Source organism: Piliocolobus tephrosceles, chromosome 2 (genome assembly GCF_002776525.5).
Source record: "Piliocolobus tephrosceles isolate RC106 chromosome 2, ASM277652v3, whole genome shotgun sequence".
Classification (NCBI taxonomy): Eukaryota; Metazoa; Chordata; class Mammalia; order Primates; family Cercopithecidae; genus Piliocolobus; species Piliocolobus tephrosceles.
Genome location: NC_045435.1, coordinates 186,353,614 through 186,372,190, shown reverse-complemented (window position 1 = coordinate 186,372,190; position 18,577 = coordinate 186,353,614). Strand labels below are relative to the sequence as shown.

The 18,577-nt window shown below is 36.7% G+C and overlaps 1 protein-coding gene across 2 annotated transcripts in view; it reads right to left on the bottom strand.

The window, feature by feature from the left end:
* The window catches only part of IL1RAP (interleukin 1 receptor accessory protein), a 143,243-nt gene that overhangs the window by 82,652 nt on the left and 42,014 nt on the right, over window positions 1–18,577 (bottom strand). For both annotated transcript variants that reach the window (XM_023214745.2, XM_023214743.2), the window contains exon 2: window positions 10,113–10,177. In XM_023214745.2, the coding sequence (XP_023070513.1) occupies window positions 10,113–10,176 (64 nt within the window). In that variant the 5' untranslated portion in view covers window position 10,177. The remainder of the gene's footprint in view (window positions 1–10,112; window positions 10,178–18,577) is intronic.

Sequence of the window (18,577 nt, the reverse complement as noted above, 5' to 3'; positions counted from 1 at the left end):
TAAAATAGAACTTGGAGTGAAACCACAATCAAATTTCACAGTTCACATCCAATCACTGCCAAAGACTAGCAGAAAAGAACTGGCATTTGTAAACTGAAAAGAATTTTCTAGAACTCTACACCGTTGGGTACCCAAAAAAAAATCTCTGAGCCACATGTAAACATCCTTGACTGAGTCCCTTAACACCTAAGGGGAGGAAGAGAGCCTGCAGTGAGTCATTGGAAAAGGAGCAAAAGCTAGGGAGTTAGAGTCAGTATCTCTGAGTTAGCCACAGGGGAAGCCATATGAATAATGCCAAAGCAACCTTGCAGAATACTAAAGTTAACAGCTTCCCACTGCACTGAAACCGACTGCATCTGTACCAAGCCACCTTTCCTTCATCCATCTGCAATCTTATTCCTGTAGAGAACTGCTGTCCTTTGAGAAAATTTTTATAAACTTGGAAAGATGTGTGTTATCTAAATATACACAATTAAAATGTAATGTATACGTTTCAGGAAGACTGGAGCAAATCATCTTGAAATTCTACTTGCAACATGAAAAAATCACGTATTAGATGCTGTTTTGGTAACTGGTTAAACGTTTCTTTTCAAATATGTGTGTTCCATATCATCAATTAAAGCATGTGATATTTTAAATGACACTGCATCCATCTTAAAGTCAAACAGCAATATAAATTTTACCACTCACTTCTATAGTGACATGAGGTAAGTTAATTCAATTTTTTGAATTTGGAGTCCCGCACTAATAATGATAGAAGAAAACACACATTTCTGAATTATGAGGCTTTTCAGAAATGAATATAATATGAATATAATCGTTGCTTCAAAGAACGTTACTTTCCTCACCTACCTTCCTTTCTATTACATACCTACCCACCACTATGTAGTAATTGCCATTTTACAGAGAATTAAAATAAAATAGATTTAAAGCCATGTTTAGCCTAATATGGTCTTCTTTTAGTGATTAAAAACCCCATACTGTAAAATGCTTCATGGCTATTATTGTAGTCATCAATTATTACTGCATTATAAATGAGAGGAAGAACCCTTTTTAAGAACAGGATATTTAGAGTAATAAAGGTGAGAGAGCTAAAAGTTTGCCTTAATAAAGCGACCAGGAAAAAAGACACCGTCCTCACTTTCTCTTTTTTTTTTTTTTTTTTTTGGAGGGGGTAGATTTTTTTTTTATTATACTTTATGTACACATATGTCCTCACTTTCTTCCTGAAATTCCTCTTAGCATTTCACTAAGAATACCGCACGCAGTGGGAGGGAGAAAATCCTCCAACACTTCCGGTTCCTAATTACTCCATTCACAATTTCCTTGATTTCAATCAACCTCCAAGTAAAGCTACACCCTCCTCTTAGACCTGAATATAGATTCGTTGGGTTTCTACTGTGCCTCAAGAAATACACTGCTACCAGCAAAAACATTTCACAGCTCAGCGTCAATTGCAAACAGCAGCAGATTGTTTCTGCCTTAGAACTAACAAACTTGCAAAAGGGGGTCCAGAGTCTTACACTTTGGCCCGCCATCTCTTCTTCCTTCATTATCCTGAAGAGCATGCAAAGCTTTAAGTCTCCACCATCTCTGTTGCACACTTTTTTTCAGAATAAAAGTATCCTGATTAACAAAGCATTATCCCTGGAAATGCTGACCACTCTCATGGTTGTAGGGGCACTAGATGCAAGGAAACTTCTGGAATATTTAAGGTTTCTATTTTCTTTCACCATTTTAATATACTAGAAAGGAGGGAAACAGTAAGACTGTAAAACAAACAAAAAACCTAGAAAAAAATTAACTGTTCAAAAAGGAAACCATTCAATGCAAAGCTCAGAAAAAAAGGGGGTAGTATTTCAATGTGGTATTAAAAATGGTTTAGTTTCTTTGATAATCTGAAAAAGTATATAGCTGAGTTTGCATCAAATCCAGGAAATCCGTCTAGGAATACTTTCTCTATCCCTATTTTTCTCTTTGCATTTTATGCCTCTCTCTCTCTTTTTCCTACTATCCCTCTTTTTTTAAAAAGGGTCTTCTCTGTCTTCCTCTCTGCCTCATTATTCCTCTTTTCTATCCTTCTTCTCTTTTTTCTTATTTTCCTTTACCTTGAGTGGACACCAGAAAATGATGAAAAGACATGCAGACTCAAGCCATGAATGTCAAAATATCTATCATATAAGAAATTCAGTTTCCTCTAGATGACCAGTTAAATTTTAAAATTTAAAAAACGTTGAAAATATAACAGTAAAATTAATGTTTTCTCTCTAAAAATCAAATGTCAGTCCATTAAGCAATTTTGGGACACTCTGAAGTCCCAAAGGATCTAGAGAAGAAGAGGGCATTCAGATTAACTCAGGTGCATCAATATAATGCTAGTAGGTTTTTGCATCTGGTCATCAGATAAGTCTGTGGCAAACAATGAACAACTTCTCCCCCTTGAAAAAAAGGGCAAACAAAACTACAGTAAATAATAATTAATAATGGTTGGCATCCACTTGGGAACGATAATTTGTATATCTGTTTGCCTTAAAGCAGGTGTGTCCAATCTTTTGGCTCTCCTGTGCCACTTTGGAAGAAGAAGAATGATCTTGGGCCACACATAAAATAAGCTAACACTAACAATAACTGATGATCTAAAAAAGAAAATCACAAAATGTCTGCAATGTTTAAAGAAAGTTTCAAAATTTGTGTTGGGCCATATTCCAAGCTGTTTTGGGCTTCGTGTGGCCCGTGGGCCACGGGTTGGACAAGCTTGCCCTAAAGTGATAACAGAGTGAATCTAAAGTGTTCTCACTCCAAAAATGGTAACTATGTTAGGTAATACATATGTTAATTAGCTAGATTTAGTCATTCCACAATGTACAGATACTTCAAAATATCATTTTACATATGATAAATGCAGTTTAATTTCTCATCTAGTAATAATAATAAAGATCTATACTTCAACTATAGTTGTACTTTTTTTTGAGAAAGAGACAGGGTCTTGTTCTGTCGCCCAGGCTGCAGTGCAGTGGTGTGATCACAGCTCATTTTAGCCTTTACTGGCCAGTCTCAAGTCACCCTCCCATCTCAGCCTCCTGAGTAGCTGGGACTACAGGTGTGCATCACCATACTCAACTATTTTTCTTAATGTTTTTTTTTTTGTGGAGTCAGGGTCTTACTATTTTGTGCAAGCTGGTCTCAAACTCCTGGCCTCAAGCAATCTCCTCACCTCAGTCTCCTAAAGTACTGGGATTATACGCATGAGCCAAAGTGCCTGGCCCATGGTTATACTTCTTATGTAAGTGTAAGTAATTAGGAAAAAATAAAACCCAGCATAATAAATTAATAAAAAGCAATATTTAATAGGAAAAAAATCACACATATAAAAAATCATGATAGATGTGCTTGTTTTCTTTTTCTTTCCTCTTGAGTATCTACACTTATACAGTAAGTCCTGGAGAAGGTTCCACTGAGGAAACATAATTGGCAAATAGACTCAATTGGTCAGTCTTGCTAGCACTGGCTGGCAAGTTCAAATCTCAAAGGGACCGTAACACTTTCTTATATAAGTGAAGGGGGAAATGCAAACATCAGTATCTTGATGTACATATCAAAATGAACACTCCTATAAACCTGAAAGAGCACTTTAAAAAATGCAAAAGTAGCCTGTAATCCCAGCACTTGGGGAGGCTGAGGAGGGCAGATCACCTGATGTCAGAAGTTCAAGACCAGCCTGACCAACATGGAGAAACCCCATCTCTACAAAAAAATACAAAATTAGTCAGGCATCATGGCACATGCCTGTAATCCCAGCTACTCAGGAGGCTGAGGCAGAAGAATCGCTTGAATCCAGGAGGTGGAGGTTGAGGTGAGCCGAGATCGCACCACTGCACTCCTGCCTGGCAAGAAGAGCGAAACTCCGTCTCAAAAAATAAATAAATAAATAAATATGAAAGTATCTCAGAAGAAAAAAAAAAAAGGGCTGATGGATAAGACCCTTAAACTACTATTTCAGACCCTACAAACACTGTAGAAAAGTGATATTTATTTCCCAGTACTGTACAGCTATCCCAAGCATTTTGGTTCCTATGGTAGAAGGAGAAATGAATGTCATAAAAAAACAACAGAATATGGTCTAGGTTGTTGAGGAAGTGATGATTTTATTTATTTTCTCTCATCGTCTTAGTTGTCTTGCATTTTCATTGTTCCTACTGTCTCTAAAACACAGACAGGCAAAGCCAGGCAATTTTGTACATCAGCTTTTATATGTTTGGATAGCAGATACTTGAAGGTGACTGAAGTTCCCAAATTATTTGTTAAATGTATCCATTTTCTCACTTTTCCTCAAAAATAAATGAGAGATGGCAGCACTCAGTGGATTTAAAACTAGAGCAATCATCGTGTTGTTATCCTGGGTGGGTATATATTTTATTTTCTAAAAAGTTAATCAGTTAAACAGAAAAGAAAATTTTTAAATGGTCAAAGAAAAATGGGTAGAAACTGGTCTTGGCAGTGAGTCACTACTAAGGTGGCAACCTGGTCCCTAAAAATATGGTAGAAATGAATATTCAGGGTTGGGGAAGCAAGGGAAAGGATAGCAAAAACAAAGGTAATTCAAAAGGGTAGAATAAATTCCTGTGAAACAAACATTTTTACCTACAATGATATGCAGGAGCGCCTGCAAAAATACTGGTTTCCCTTAACTAACACAGCCATGCGAAGAAGAACCAGGTCATTTTTCTAAACTTAGAATTATCACTGTGATACAAGAAGCTGTGTATTTGCAAAGTCAGTATCAGGCCAATTATGTGGGGCTTAAATCTCTTTTCAATCAGGCTACAGTAAATCCACCCTTGGGAAATATAAGTAACTAAAACATAAGTGTGTTCCAAACTATAAACACAGCTAAAAAAAAGTGAAGAGATCTGCTTCCGAGAGGCATCATTTAAACGACGACAGGGTGAAATTTTGTAATTCCAATGACCTTTAGGACCAAGAATAAAATGAGACAGTATTCTTCATACATTTTCCAAATGTTTGGACTAAATTACATAGAAATGAAGAGTGTTCAGGATGACTAGCCATGGGCAACTGGGACAGGAAGCAATGTCACAAGTATATCTGAGTATGGAGTTCTTAAAGCAAGGATATTCAAATAAAATGAGGCCAGTGGGGCTGACAGCAAACTGAATTCTTACCACAAGTTGAAAGAACCATCACATAGAATTAATAATATTATATGTCTTTGCAAAAATAAGGCAGAATTTTAAAAATAAAGGAAAAGATACCTAGCTAACTATAATCAAAATACATTAAATGTGGACATTTTCTTTACTTAAAGTAATTCCTGTCCTGCATAATTTGTTCCCAACCTACCTTTCCAGCTTGACTTCTAAATGCCTTCACACTGTCTTCTGAGTTGCCCTGAACTATTTCATTCCCAAATAAGAGATGCATTTCTTCCTAGGCAGGAGCAATGATTAAGTCTTCCCCAATATCTCCTGACAGGATTGGTAACTTTCTCTGCTCTCACGGAATTTATTTGGTAATTATTTTCCCTTCCTTCTCTCAAACTTTACTGTATTACTTTTAAAATAAGAAACTCCTCTTTCTAACCCTGGATTCAACGATATAAAATGTCAAACACATGATCTTTAGAATGAAGAGAAATCACTGTTAACACTGTTATTAGAAAGAATTCAAGTAGCTAATAGGAGGAGTATACCCTGTGTGTGTCCATGATGCATAATGTTCCTTCATAAAAAGCAAGAAACTGGAATTGATTGGGATCAGCTGCTATTGTTTGTTAATTGCTTGGTTGGTTGTCTTGGTTTATAATAAGGATGCAGTGATAAAAAGTGATGAAATGACCTCTTTACTGTCATCAAACAAGTCACAGAGTAAAACAGAACTTAAATCTTAAATCTCGCAATTAGTCCTTTTTACTATTTATTTATTTTGCATTTTGTAATTCACTCCCAATAATTGGATAGATGATTTCCATTCTCTACCAATTTTGTACAAATTTAATGGAAAAGGAATCAGAGGATCTTACTTCTAGTAGCAGAGCACAGTCCTAAAGAAAGGCAATATAGTATGGGGGAAAAAAAAAAGAGCACTGTTTCTGGAGTCAAGGCAGCCTAGCTCCATCAGGCATGCCATCATGAATACTTGAGCTACCTCCCTGGCTCTTCATTTCTCAAACTATCAAACATGTAGAAGAGTCTCTAGCTCCTACCCTTACACCACGGTTCCTGTGAAGTTAATGATAACATATGCGAAATCTAGCCCTGCACCTGGCACACAGTCAACTGTTGACTTTGAAATAAAATCTTTTTCAAAGATCTGTGTGTGTGCCTACATTTTGGGGTGGCAGTGCACTCTCTTTTTCATGTGATTTGTGCAGAAAATAATTTTGATATGGTAATATTTTAAAAATTCACTATATTCTATATGGTGCTATTTTTATTATCTCCTCAACTTGGGATCACAGGTTCCAAAATTTATTTCTACTCCAAAGGCAGCTTTTAACAATTCAGCTTCCTGACACACTGCCAATGAGGCACAGCAAGAGACATGTATTGAGCTGAAATTTCCATTTCGAAGTCTTACAAACAGAACTTCTTTGAGTTTATTAGTGAAAATATTTAATACTATAATAAGCAAAAAAAGGAATATTGAGTTTGAATTTTGGATTACAATCATTTTCCTCCTGAAGAAAATGTTTCGGTGGTGTGAGGGGGCAGGATAAGGGTGTAAGGATATGCCTTACCTACAAAGCATGGAAACCTACAACAGAGTAGTTCTTCAACAGTTTGCAAAATGATTACCTGTGATCCCTTAGATCTTAATCTTTTTTCTAAGTCATTTATATTCTAATAGACCCCAACTGGAGCATATTTAGTAAAAATAATATGGATGTCAGGAATCCAGAAACTCATTGAAGTCACAAGCATGCTAAGTACAGCTGTATGACTTCCAAGTAATTTGATCCTAACTTGTCTTATTCAACAAAGGTAGTTACAACAGCTCTGACTACCCCATGGTTTGGGTGTGAGAATGACATTGAATATGTACAATGCAAACTGCTTTTTTAAGCAAAGGGAGCTTTATTATTATTAATATAACTAGCACATTATAATTATAGAATCGCTATTATAATTATCTAAGCTTTAATTCCTTAAAGGGAAATAAAGCTTTCTTAAAAAATCATTTGCTTTTATCATCACCTAAGATGAAAATGTTGCTTCCCCATTCCTGAGGGGATAAGGAGATCACAGTACTGCTACCAGAAAAATCATGATTGGAAGTCAGAATCATCTGACTTTAAGGTCAGTTCACTGCACATGAAAACACATTGCATGGTGCTAAGTTCTTATGCTGTTAAGGTTTCTTTTTTATATTTGAGGATTCTCTTAAAAGGCCCACATGGAAGGACTTAGAACAAAATAAATGTCTTACTAATATGATATGCACGTAGATTGCTTTAGGGTTTTCAGAACATTTCTGCTTTGTTCCTCACATCAACCTGTGTTTCCATTGAGATGGGAACCTGAGCACAGGGAGAGCCTCATGAAAGACCAACAGATCTGTCAGCATCCACAGATGCCTTGTAAAAGGCAATACTTTCATGTGCAGAGAGGTTGGTTGATCCCTCAAGATGCGTAATGATTTCTTTCTTCCCCCACTAGCCCAGAGCCAGTTGCTCTTTTCGTTTTTGTCAACAACATGTCCTTTTTGTTCCTCTCCCTCCAACTAGGAAGTGGCATCACTGTCAGACACAATACACCTCTTCATAAGGAAGGCAAATGAGTATGTGCCAGATGGGCTGAGGGGATTACAACATGTTTCCTGCTCCCATGGTGACGTAATGTGGCTGGTATGAGAACTTATCTTATTCAAGAAGTTAGCTTCCCCTAGCAGAATTATGAGTCACAGTTCCTGGGTAGAAAGCTCTCTTACCAACAGCACTTGAGGTGGGGGCTGGTGACTCCTTGGATGGATTATAGTAAAGGTCATTCAGAAAAGTAACATGGCCAGGACTGCTGGGAAGGCACCAGCACTCACTAGCTTCCGGAACCTCCTTCAGCAATGGTAACAAAGTCACCTCTCCCTCTTTCTTCAAGGTGAGGGAGGACATAAAACTACATGGTGAATTACTGGCATGAACCCAAACAGCCTCCATTATAAAACCGGATAGTTTGGGGGCAGGGGAAGGGATGTATAGGGACATGTATTCAACCATTTGACACCTATGTATTGAGCATCTGCTATGTGTCCATGTGTCAATGATTATTCTGAGTGTTTGGATAACAAACAAAAGTTCCTGAACAAGTTCCTGCCCTCAGGCAGCTTAAAATCCAAGACAGAGGGAGGGAAGGAGGAAGGAAAAGAGATGGGGAGAAAGGAAAGAAGGGAGGTAGAAAAGGAGGGAGGACAGGGAGTTGAGGGAGAAAAAGAGGAAGGAAAAGGAGGAGGAAATGAGAAGGCCAGGAAGAAGGACGAGGAGGAGAGAAAAGAAAGAAGGTTAATATAATATCAGGGAATGTGAGTGTTATGAAGAAAACTAAAACAGGATAGAGGGAGAGAGAGTGACTGGTGGGGATTTTTAGTTAAGATAGGAAAGGAAGCTTCTGTGAGTAGATAGCATTCAAACACAGACTAAATCAAATAAGAACAAACTAAAATCAAGAATTATATTTAACATATTTGAAAATCAGGACATCAAGAAACTCACCTATCAAATGGGACACCTAATCAAGAAGGACGGATGCTGGACTAGACAGCCAGGGAGCTGTCTCCTAGTATATCCCCGCTGAGTAACAGCCCTGGTTATCTCCAGCCATTCCTCTGTGAAGCCCCAAAGGGCCAACAAGGTTAGAAGTTACCTCTAGTTTCAGCACTGAGCTGTACTCTGTCCTACTTATACCACTCCTTTAGTGCTATTTTTGGTTTCTAATACAATGTTTTATGTGGCATGGAAAAACTGAAACGCACCCAGAAAAGACGATCAGGATAGTAGGAGGGCTTAAATCCATGTCATATGAAAAACAGTTGAAGGCATATATTGCAGAACACTGAGGTCTGGTTATGCGGTAGCTAACTTAACATTTTGGAAGCCCTCTCACAAAGAAAAGGAATTAAAGCAATGATATGGAAAGTATGGTTTATGGTGTTCAGGGGAATTTTACATGAAAAGCTTTATAAAATGAGGACCTCTAGGTTCCCTTCATTGCAATTAGACAACCATTGCAGTAGGTTTTGGATTGTTTTGTTTCTTTCTTTCTTTCTTTTTTTGTTTCAGTCCTGCAGTTGAACCAAGTAAATATTTGGAAAGAGACAAATTTCAGTTTTAGATACTAAAATCAAAGAGACAAATTTCAGTTTTATGTACTAAAAACTTGCTAAGAATTTGATTAGTCCCAAAACGTAGGCTGAAATTTAAACATTAATAATCAGAGGTAGAGAGTGATTTGGGCATAATTCTGGGAAGAAGAGGCGATCTGAAAAGATGGATTTCAAATAGCAAGTCTCTTCCATCTCTAATTTCATGTGATCCAGGCCCATGATGACTGAGTTTGGTTTTCAAACTCTACAAAGGTCTTAGCTGGTTCCTCTTATGAAGCAACATTCAGGGAAAGAATGAGTCTAAAGACAGATCCTTTTTTTTTCTTCCTATATAAAAACAATATAACTAAAACTCATTATTTTATTTAACATCTCAATGGATTATTACCACTGATACCTTCTCCACCTCTGGCTCAAATTTGAAAAACAGATTGTGCTATTATCACTTCCATTTTTCCCATAGGACCTGAGGTAAGGGGAAAAAAAAAAAAAAAAAACAATATTCTAGTTGGCTGAGTGTGAAGGTAATGAAAAATTCCTGTGTTTAAACACAGTGGCCCACTGCCCCCGTGTACTCTATCCCATGAAGACTAGAGACAGCAACGGTTCTTTCCATCACCGAAATTCTATTATTCTTCTGCTTTATGATTATTTCCTACTGTAGAAGACAATGGACATGAATACCATTATGTTTATTTAAATTCATTCTCAGGAAGAGTGGACTCATCACCCTATGCATTACTTGCATTTTAATACATTGTCAAAAGCCATTCACTTACCTGAGGCATCACTTTGCAGGATTCCGTAAAAGTAGAGACTCACTACACACCACAGAAGTGTCATCCTGTAAACATAAATACAAAGATAAGGGAAATCACTTATCACTTTCAAGTGCTTAAATAATAATAACTAGCATGCATGCATGCTGATTATAGACTAGGGACTATTCTAAGAATTTACAATATTAACAAATTTCATTGTCAGAACCAACCAATAAGACAGGTTTTATTTTGTTTTTGTTTTTTTGTTGTTTGTTTTTCAATTCCCATATTGTATGCAGATAAAGAAATTTAATAGACAAGTTTAAATAACATAACCAAGATCCTTTGGCTAGAGACAAGTTTAAATAACATAAACATGATCCTTTTGCTAGAAAGTGGTAGAGCTATGATCAAACTCCAGCTGTCTGGTTCTACAACTCTCTCTTTTTCACTGAACTATAACTGCCTACTTAAAAAATATTCATCTGGAATTTTTGACCAGGACTCACATTTCTAGCAGATAAATTCAACCGTCTTACCCCTCTTTACATTCCCTTTCTAGTTGGAATACTTTACAATCCAGGCACTTTTCCCTTTTAGTGACATGTAGACACATAGAAAGTCTAGAAATCCTGGATTCAGACTTTGTCTGCAATCTACCACACTCTGAATTTATATTAAGGAAAATATATAAATCTAATTCCCTGCTGTTCATGCTCCCCTCTTCTCACTGGAAGACAGAAATGATGGGGGAGGAGTCTACTTTCTATGATCTTTAGCCTTCCTACTGATAAGCAGCTGAAACAGCCAACTAGCGTGAACCACACCCTTACATTTGGTTGTGTGATATTTAATGCCAAAGACCTGAATGAAGATTTGACAGCTCTGTGAAGTATTTCTTTTCCTACTACCCAAGACATATCTGGTCACTGGTAAAACCTCTGTGAGTTACAAATACTGAAACCTGAAGATGATGCAGAAATTCCATGCTCAAGAACTCTGCTTTCTGTGTTGAAGGTAACAGCCATATAAGAATGCTTGCAGAGGTCTTGGTAACTTGTCTAGATCATACTGCTAGTAAGTGACAAAGATGGGATTTATATCTACATCAGACTAACTACAAAGATTATTATCACAAATAGCCTATGCCACAAGTTTCACAACCACAAGTATGCAGCAGCTTCAGCAGATCAAAGAGGTATTTGACAAATAAGATGACCATATAACACCATTTAAAATGGGCCAATTTTAAGAGCATTAAACTATAACAAAAGGTATAAACTACACAAGGAATCCAAGAGGTGTGGCCACCCTAAAGGACAATGCAAGCTTCCAACTCCCATCACCTCTATGGACCACACCTCTCCAAAAATCTCTGGTTCATGCTTCCTTTTTTAGCCTGGTTGTACACAAATCACAGGAGAGCTCGGCATATCACAAGCTATTGTTTCATCTGATAAATTAAATGATGTTTTCTTCCCAGCACCTCCTCCTTCCAACTCTTATATTATGACCTTGGGGAAATCTTCTTCTCTCCATCAGTCTTTCATTTATTCAATAAAACATGTATTGAGCATTTTCTCCTTCTTTTCCGAATTTTTTAGTTTTTTTTGTGTGTGGTTACATAGTAGGTATATGTATGTGTGTTTTTTTGTGTGTGTGTGCCTGTGCACATGTATGCGTACATATATACATATATATACACATATACACACACACACACACATATTTATGGACCAGATATGTTTTGATACAGGTAAGCCAGGTGAAATAAGCATATCATGGAAAATCGAATATCCATCACCTCAAGGATTTATCCTTTGAGTTTCCAAGTTGCTATGATATAGCTACGAAGCCTCTGGTGAGAAAAATGTAGGATCTTCTCTAAAGGCACTTTTCCAAAATAAAGATGAACCCCAAGCAAGCCACTTTAGTATCATCAACTATGTATAGAACACACATCCCGAGACCCTCACGAGATAAAAAGACTTGCCAGGCAGAAATTCTCTCATAGGCAGGGTCTAACAGAAACTTAAAATGTGCAAAAAAAAACCCTGCAATACGAAGTAAAAAGTGATAAAAATAGAGAGGAACAGATAAGTGTTATTGAAGATTAGCAAAGGAAAGAGGTCACTCCAGCCAAGACAATAAAAGAAGACGAAACACAAGAGGTGACATTTGAACTGGTTTGGATACTTAGACTTGAGGCAGAAGGAACATGTGAGAAAAAGAAACTTTTAGTGGAGAATAATGCTCAAAGGTAGTGAAGGCATAGAACACATATAGAAAATAGTATAAAAAGAACTGAGCTTCGCTCAAGCACAAGGTATTAGAAAAAGAACTACAGAAGATTTTGTTGGAAAGCAGACAGTGGTAGGATCACAATATGGCAGAGCCTTAAATAACAGGCTAAGGGCTTGGGATTTAACTTAAACAGCACATAGGGAGTCACTGAAGTTTTCTGAGTAAAGGAGCAATATGACCATCAAATTGTACTTTATAGAACACTGCCAGGCACGTACTGGATAGATTGCTGCTAAATTCTGTCTTGAAATCATTTTGGCTCCCGAATCTGTTATCACAATAATTGCTATCTTCCTAGCTTTGTGACATCTACAAACTTGATCAGCATGCAACCTATATCCTCATCCAAGTCATTAATAAATGTAATTAATAATTCTGCATTAAACTTGCCAGCAAAGAGCAACGAGAGATTTCATTGCATTCAGGGAACCGTAATTTCAGCCCCACTTCTCAGCTATGCTAAAGCAATACGCCCTCCCAAATTGCTGTTGGCTATTTAAAAACCCCCACATACCTCTAGATTTTCCCAGTTTGCCTGTTTATAAGCTGCTGAATTCCTAAGGCAACATTTAGAAGACATTCTAATTAGTGTGATTGAGGGCCTTAATTGATATTCCCAAGAGTAACTGGATTATGCTGAAGGCAGCAAAGAGTCAGGTCACCAAGGCGAAGCTAATCTACAGATCACCTGTCTGCAAACACACGTCCAGGGCCAGTCCTGCCCTGTGATGAAATAGAATAAAGCAGACTGAAAAGGAGATGTGACTGAGAAGACTGGTTTTGACAGATTGAAGGTATCAATGTTATTGGGAGGCGCTTGGCTGATCTGAAACCTCTCAGAGAATGCTGGACTATTTAGCACTGTCTAGTATTCAGCCTTAGAATTGTATTGTAAAGAGTAATACACTTTTGGTTCTTGCGTCTTAGAGTGAGAGGGTGCTGGGTCAGAGATGGAGAAACTGTCAGAAAGCAAAGGGACATGGGTAATAAACATATTTTCTCGGTGTCTAAATTAGAGCTTAGCTTTAGATTACTGCGATGGGGCCTAACAGACCCTGCTGTTGCTTCAGATGATTCTAACCCACAATGGAAATGCCTTTCCTGCATTATCCATTTTATTTGCTCCATGATAATCTTTATACTCTCCCCCTTACGTGTTGGTACATCTCTCATATTTAATCCCATTTTTTCCCGGTATATCAACTTTAATGCCTATATCATTTAGCAAGAAGATTTAAAATGTACTTAGTTCTCTGCAATCGACAACAATGTTAAACATGTGTCTTAACATGTATTCAGCACCTTAACATCTATTTCTGCATGTGAAACTTTGTATTGTCTGCATTCTCTAGACTTGGTCATCATTAGCATCTCCTTATCGCCCCAATCTGACCACTAGATTCTCTCATCTAGCCAGCAGTGACAGGCTGAAACTAGGTTTGCTGCCCCAAGGATGGGATTTGCCCTGAATCACCATTTCTTCTGCCTGCCTTCAGCACAGCAGCATTTCACCAGGTCACACGACTGGATTTGTCCCTCAGTTTCCTGATCCCATATCTAGCTCTATACTCAGAAAACACCCACTCAGGCCTTCAACCTGGTGCTCGCCGGCACCTTCTTCCAGGAGCCTACCTTGAGTCCCTGTAAAGGCTTGCAGTCAGCTAGATAAACCTCCTGTAACCATGAAACTCCTAAACCTGCTTCATTCCTGCCATGGTTGACTGACACCCTTTTCTATGACCTGCCCACTGAAAACTATGAACATTCACAGTTTTGAAAACTTGGACATTCACGCCAAGGAAAACACCCCAGAAGGCCATCCCCATGAAAGGTCAACCCCGTAGTCAAATCACTTCCTTGAGTCCCGATCCTGCCCTACTCCCATTCAGATCTTTCCTTTTATTTTTCTCTAAGTTACTGCAAAAAGTCTGAGTAGGTCTTGCATTCTGTGCTTACCTAAGATATAATAAACAAGCCTTTGAAGAAAACAGGAAAAGCTATTAATTATTCCATTCTACAGAAAAGGGATAGCATTTTTTAAGACATAAGAGTTATTTTCATAATCTTTTGTAAAGTTTATTGGGATTTTTTTTGAAAATAGGATCCTTGTGCAGATCATTTCAAATACAATATTTATCAATAAGTGAAAGTTTTGGCAAAGTGACATGAAAGGCTCTGATTTGGGGTAAAATGAAGTAAATACTCTTCTTCCTGTCTTTCCCAATGAATGCAGTTATAAAACATGAGCATATTATATGGAACAACTGTTTGAGGATTCTAAAAGTAAAAAATAATGCATTCTTTTCAATAGGACATTCACCAAGATACACCATATTATGTATCATAAATCAAATTTTAACAAACTTAAAAGAATTCAAAGTATGTTCTCTCCCCATAGAATTAAACTAGAAATCAATAACAGAAAGATAATAGGAAAATCTCCAAACATTTCACAATTAAAATATATGTGTTAAAATAAAGTATATATGGGTCAAAAAGAAAGTTGTAAGGGAAATTAGAAAATACTTCTAACTTGACAAAAATAAAAATAAAACATACTAAGTGTGTGGGATGCAGCTAATGTAGTGATTAGAGGGTAAGTTGTAGCATTAAAGGCTTATCTTAGAAAAGAAGAAAGATGGTAAGCCCATAATCTAATTTTCCACTTTAAGAAACTAGAGAAAGAAGAATAAATGAAACAAGCATAATAAAGGCAATTTTATAGAGTAGAATTCAAATAATTTTAAAAGAGGAAATATATACATATAGAAAAATAAAGAAACCAGAAGTTAGTTATTTGAAAAGAACAATGAAACATAAACCTCAAGCCAGGTGATACATTAAGTAAGGAAAAAAGGTACTATCACTAAAAGTAGAAATCAATGACGGGACATGACTAGTGATCATGGGGACATTAAAATGGTCATACGGCTATATTACAAACTCTAGGTTCATACATTCCACAACTTAGATAAAATGGACTAATATCTCAAAAACTACAAACTACTATAGCTCAGCTAAGATGAAACAGATGACTTGAATAGTCCAGTAACTGTTAAAAGAGTAGAAATATATTCATCTCCAGAGTCACCAGAAAGGAACACAATATTGCTGACACCATCGTTTTAGCCTTATGAAACCCTAAGCAGAGAACCAGCAAAGCCACATTGCTCTTGGCCTTCTGACCCACAAAAACTGTGCAACAATAGATGGGTGTTTCTTAAGCAACTAAGTTGTTGGTAATTTGTTAAAATGGTACTAGAAAATATCAGAAGAGACATATCATATTCATGAACTGAGAAACTCAACATAGAGAAGTCAATTTTCTCCAAGATGGCCTACAGATTTAGTAATTCCAATCCAAATCCCAGAAAGATTTTTTTCTGGTTACAGAGACACTGATTCTGATATTTATATGAAAATAGAAAGCCCTAAGACATTGAGAAAAGTTTTAAAAAAGAAGACTAAAGTTGGAGGAATCATACAAGAAACAACTCAATTTTAAAATGTTTAAGTCATAAAGAAACACTTTACCAAAACGGATATGTAAAAGTCAAATAAACACCTGAAGAGTCATTCAAACTCATTAGCCATCAGGGAAATGCAAATTAAAACCACAGGGAGATACTACAATACACCTTTCGGAATGACTAAAATTAAAAATTAAATACTGACAATACCAAGTGATGAAGGGGATGCAAAGCAGTTGGAACTCTCATACTGGTGGAATATGAAATGTCCATACACCCTCTCTGGAAAACTGCTTAACAGTTTCTTAACAAAGTTAAACATAAACTTGCCATACCACCCAGTAATCTCACTCTTAGATACTTGTCCAAGGGAAATGAAAACTTACTTTCATACAAAAAGCGATACCTGCATGTCTGTAGAAGCCTTATTATTAATTGCCTAAAGCTGGAAACAATTCAATTGTCATTCTACAGTGAATGGATCAACAAATTCTGTGGCATCCAAAGAAATAGAATAATACTCAGCAATACTAAGCAGTGAGCATTTTATATGTTGATGTAATAATTTGGATGAATCTCAGAGGCATTGTGCTGAATTAAATAAACCAACCTTAATAGGATGCCTACTGTATGATTTCATTTAAATAACACTCTCAAAAAGACAGAACTGGAGTGACCGAGAACAGATCAAGGGGTTAGGGATAATGGGAGAGAGTATGACTGCAAAGGAGGGCACATGAGAGTTGTTTGGGGAAACAGAACAGTTTTGTATCCTGTTTGTCACAGTGGTTACTTGATTGGATACACGAGTTAATATTCACAGAACTGTACTCCTGAAAAAGTTAATGTTACAGTGCATTAATTAGAAATACATTTTAAGTGGTATGATTTTTCCTTTTAAAAACTCAACAACTGATTTATGAAGACTTTTCGACAGTTTAAAGAAAGGTGTTTTAACCTAAATATGGTTTCTATTTTCAACATTTATTTTGAAAATAACGCAGTCTTGTCATTAAGCACTGAATATTCCAGAAATGCCTAGCAGTGGAGGCACATGGTGAGATCAATGAAATGCCCCAACTTTCAGCTTACCAAGCCAGTACTGCTAACCTTTACTGATATATCAGCAGAGTCAAAGTTCATCAGAAACCATTAGCACACTCCTCTTAGATACTGCCTTCTCCCTTTTTAGGAAACAGCTTCAAAGTGCTCAGCACTCTAAGAGGACATATATACATAATATACCACCTGCCATCTTTAGAACCTTGGAATAGAATGTGAGCAGATTGATTCCCTTTTGTGCTTTAATATTTCGAATAGCAACATGCTCCATGGAGTGAGGGAAGAAATATCATCATGAAGTCCTGTTCCTCACAAGGGAGAACTAGAACTGGGTTTTCAGTGAGAGGAAGGTGAAAGAGCAATTTAAAAAGAGCACTGAACTTGAAGTTCCTAGTTTGTTAGACTGTGTGATATTGGAAAGCCTGAGAGAAGAGGTGAGGAATATTCACATTGACCTCTTAGGAAGATTTGTAACTAGCTCACTGTCTTGATGGTTAATTCAAGACTGATGTGCTAGGGGTTCATGGATCCTTCTAAACAAGGTAAGGAATTGTTCCATTATACCCTCTCTCCAGAGGACAATTTGATGATTAAGTAATTCTCTACTTAGGGACACTGAGGCTGGGGAATGATAGAAACTAATACAACTACCTCACCATTTGTTGAGAGGAAAGTCTTAATAATTGCTGTAAAGTGCTTAGCACTGTCCAGGAACATAAAATGCTCTCAGCAAATGCTGTTTATCATTAACTATTATTAAGTGAGATAATAGATGTGAAATAATTGAGGAACTATGGAATAGCAGACAATGTGAGCTACCATTAATATTATTTGCAAAAAAAGAGCCCAAATTACATGGTTCAAGTTGACCATTGAGTATTGGACAAAACTTGCCATGCCCTACACTTTGTGTGCACTAGATCCAAGTTTAGTGCTCTATTTTCAAAATATTTCAAAGAAGGTAGTTTTAGTTGTCAAGTCTGGCCTTGACAAATTACAGAAAAGCCAAGATTATTGTGATAGGCTCTATGATGAAATTGGAAATTGGAAAAATCATGGCTCAGGAAGTTTCCCTTCTCTAGGACCCATATCCTCATTTTTAAAACAGCAGTAAAAATCCCTGTCCTGACTATCTCATAGGGCAGATGGAGAGGATCAAAGGATGTGACATGTGAAAACATATATATATATATATAATGCTATATATTATAACAGTTGGTGTTTATTATGAAATAAGCTAAAGTTTTTGCTTGGTTTTGTTTAAATTTGGAAGAAACTGAAGGGGTAGAGAACTTAAAGTTGATAAGGAAATATTTTATAAATTGCTTAATTTAAATCAGAAAATGAATTACCTTTGAGATATTAAAGGGAGGGGCAAGAGTGAGGCTTCTAGGGCCAGCTAATGTTCTAGTTCTTAGGTGATAACTACCTGACAATGCCTATGTAAACAAAATGAAAAAGTTGAATACAGTATTTATGTACTGCCAAAATGTTGTGCTTCTGTAAAAAACGTGGAAAAAGTTTTTCGTTAGTTAAAGCATATTTAAGAAAACAGGAAGAGGTTACAGAAAGATACAGAACTAACAGAAGATAGATAGATAGATAGATAGATAGATAGATAGATAGATAGATAGATAGATAGATAGA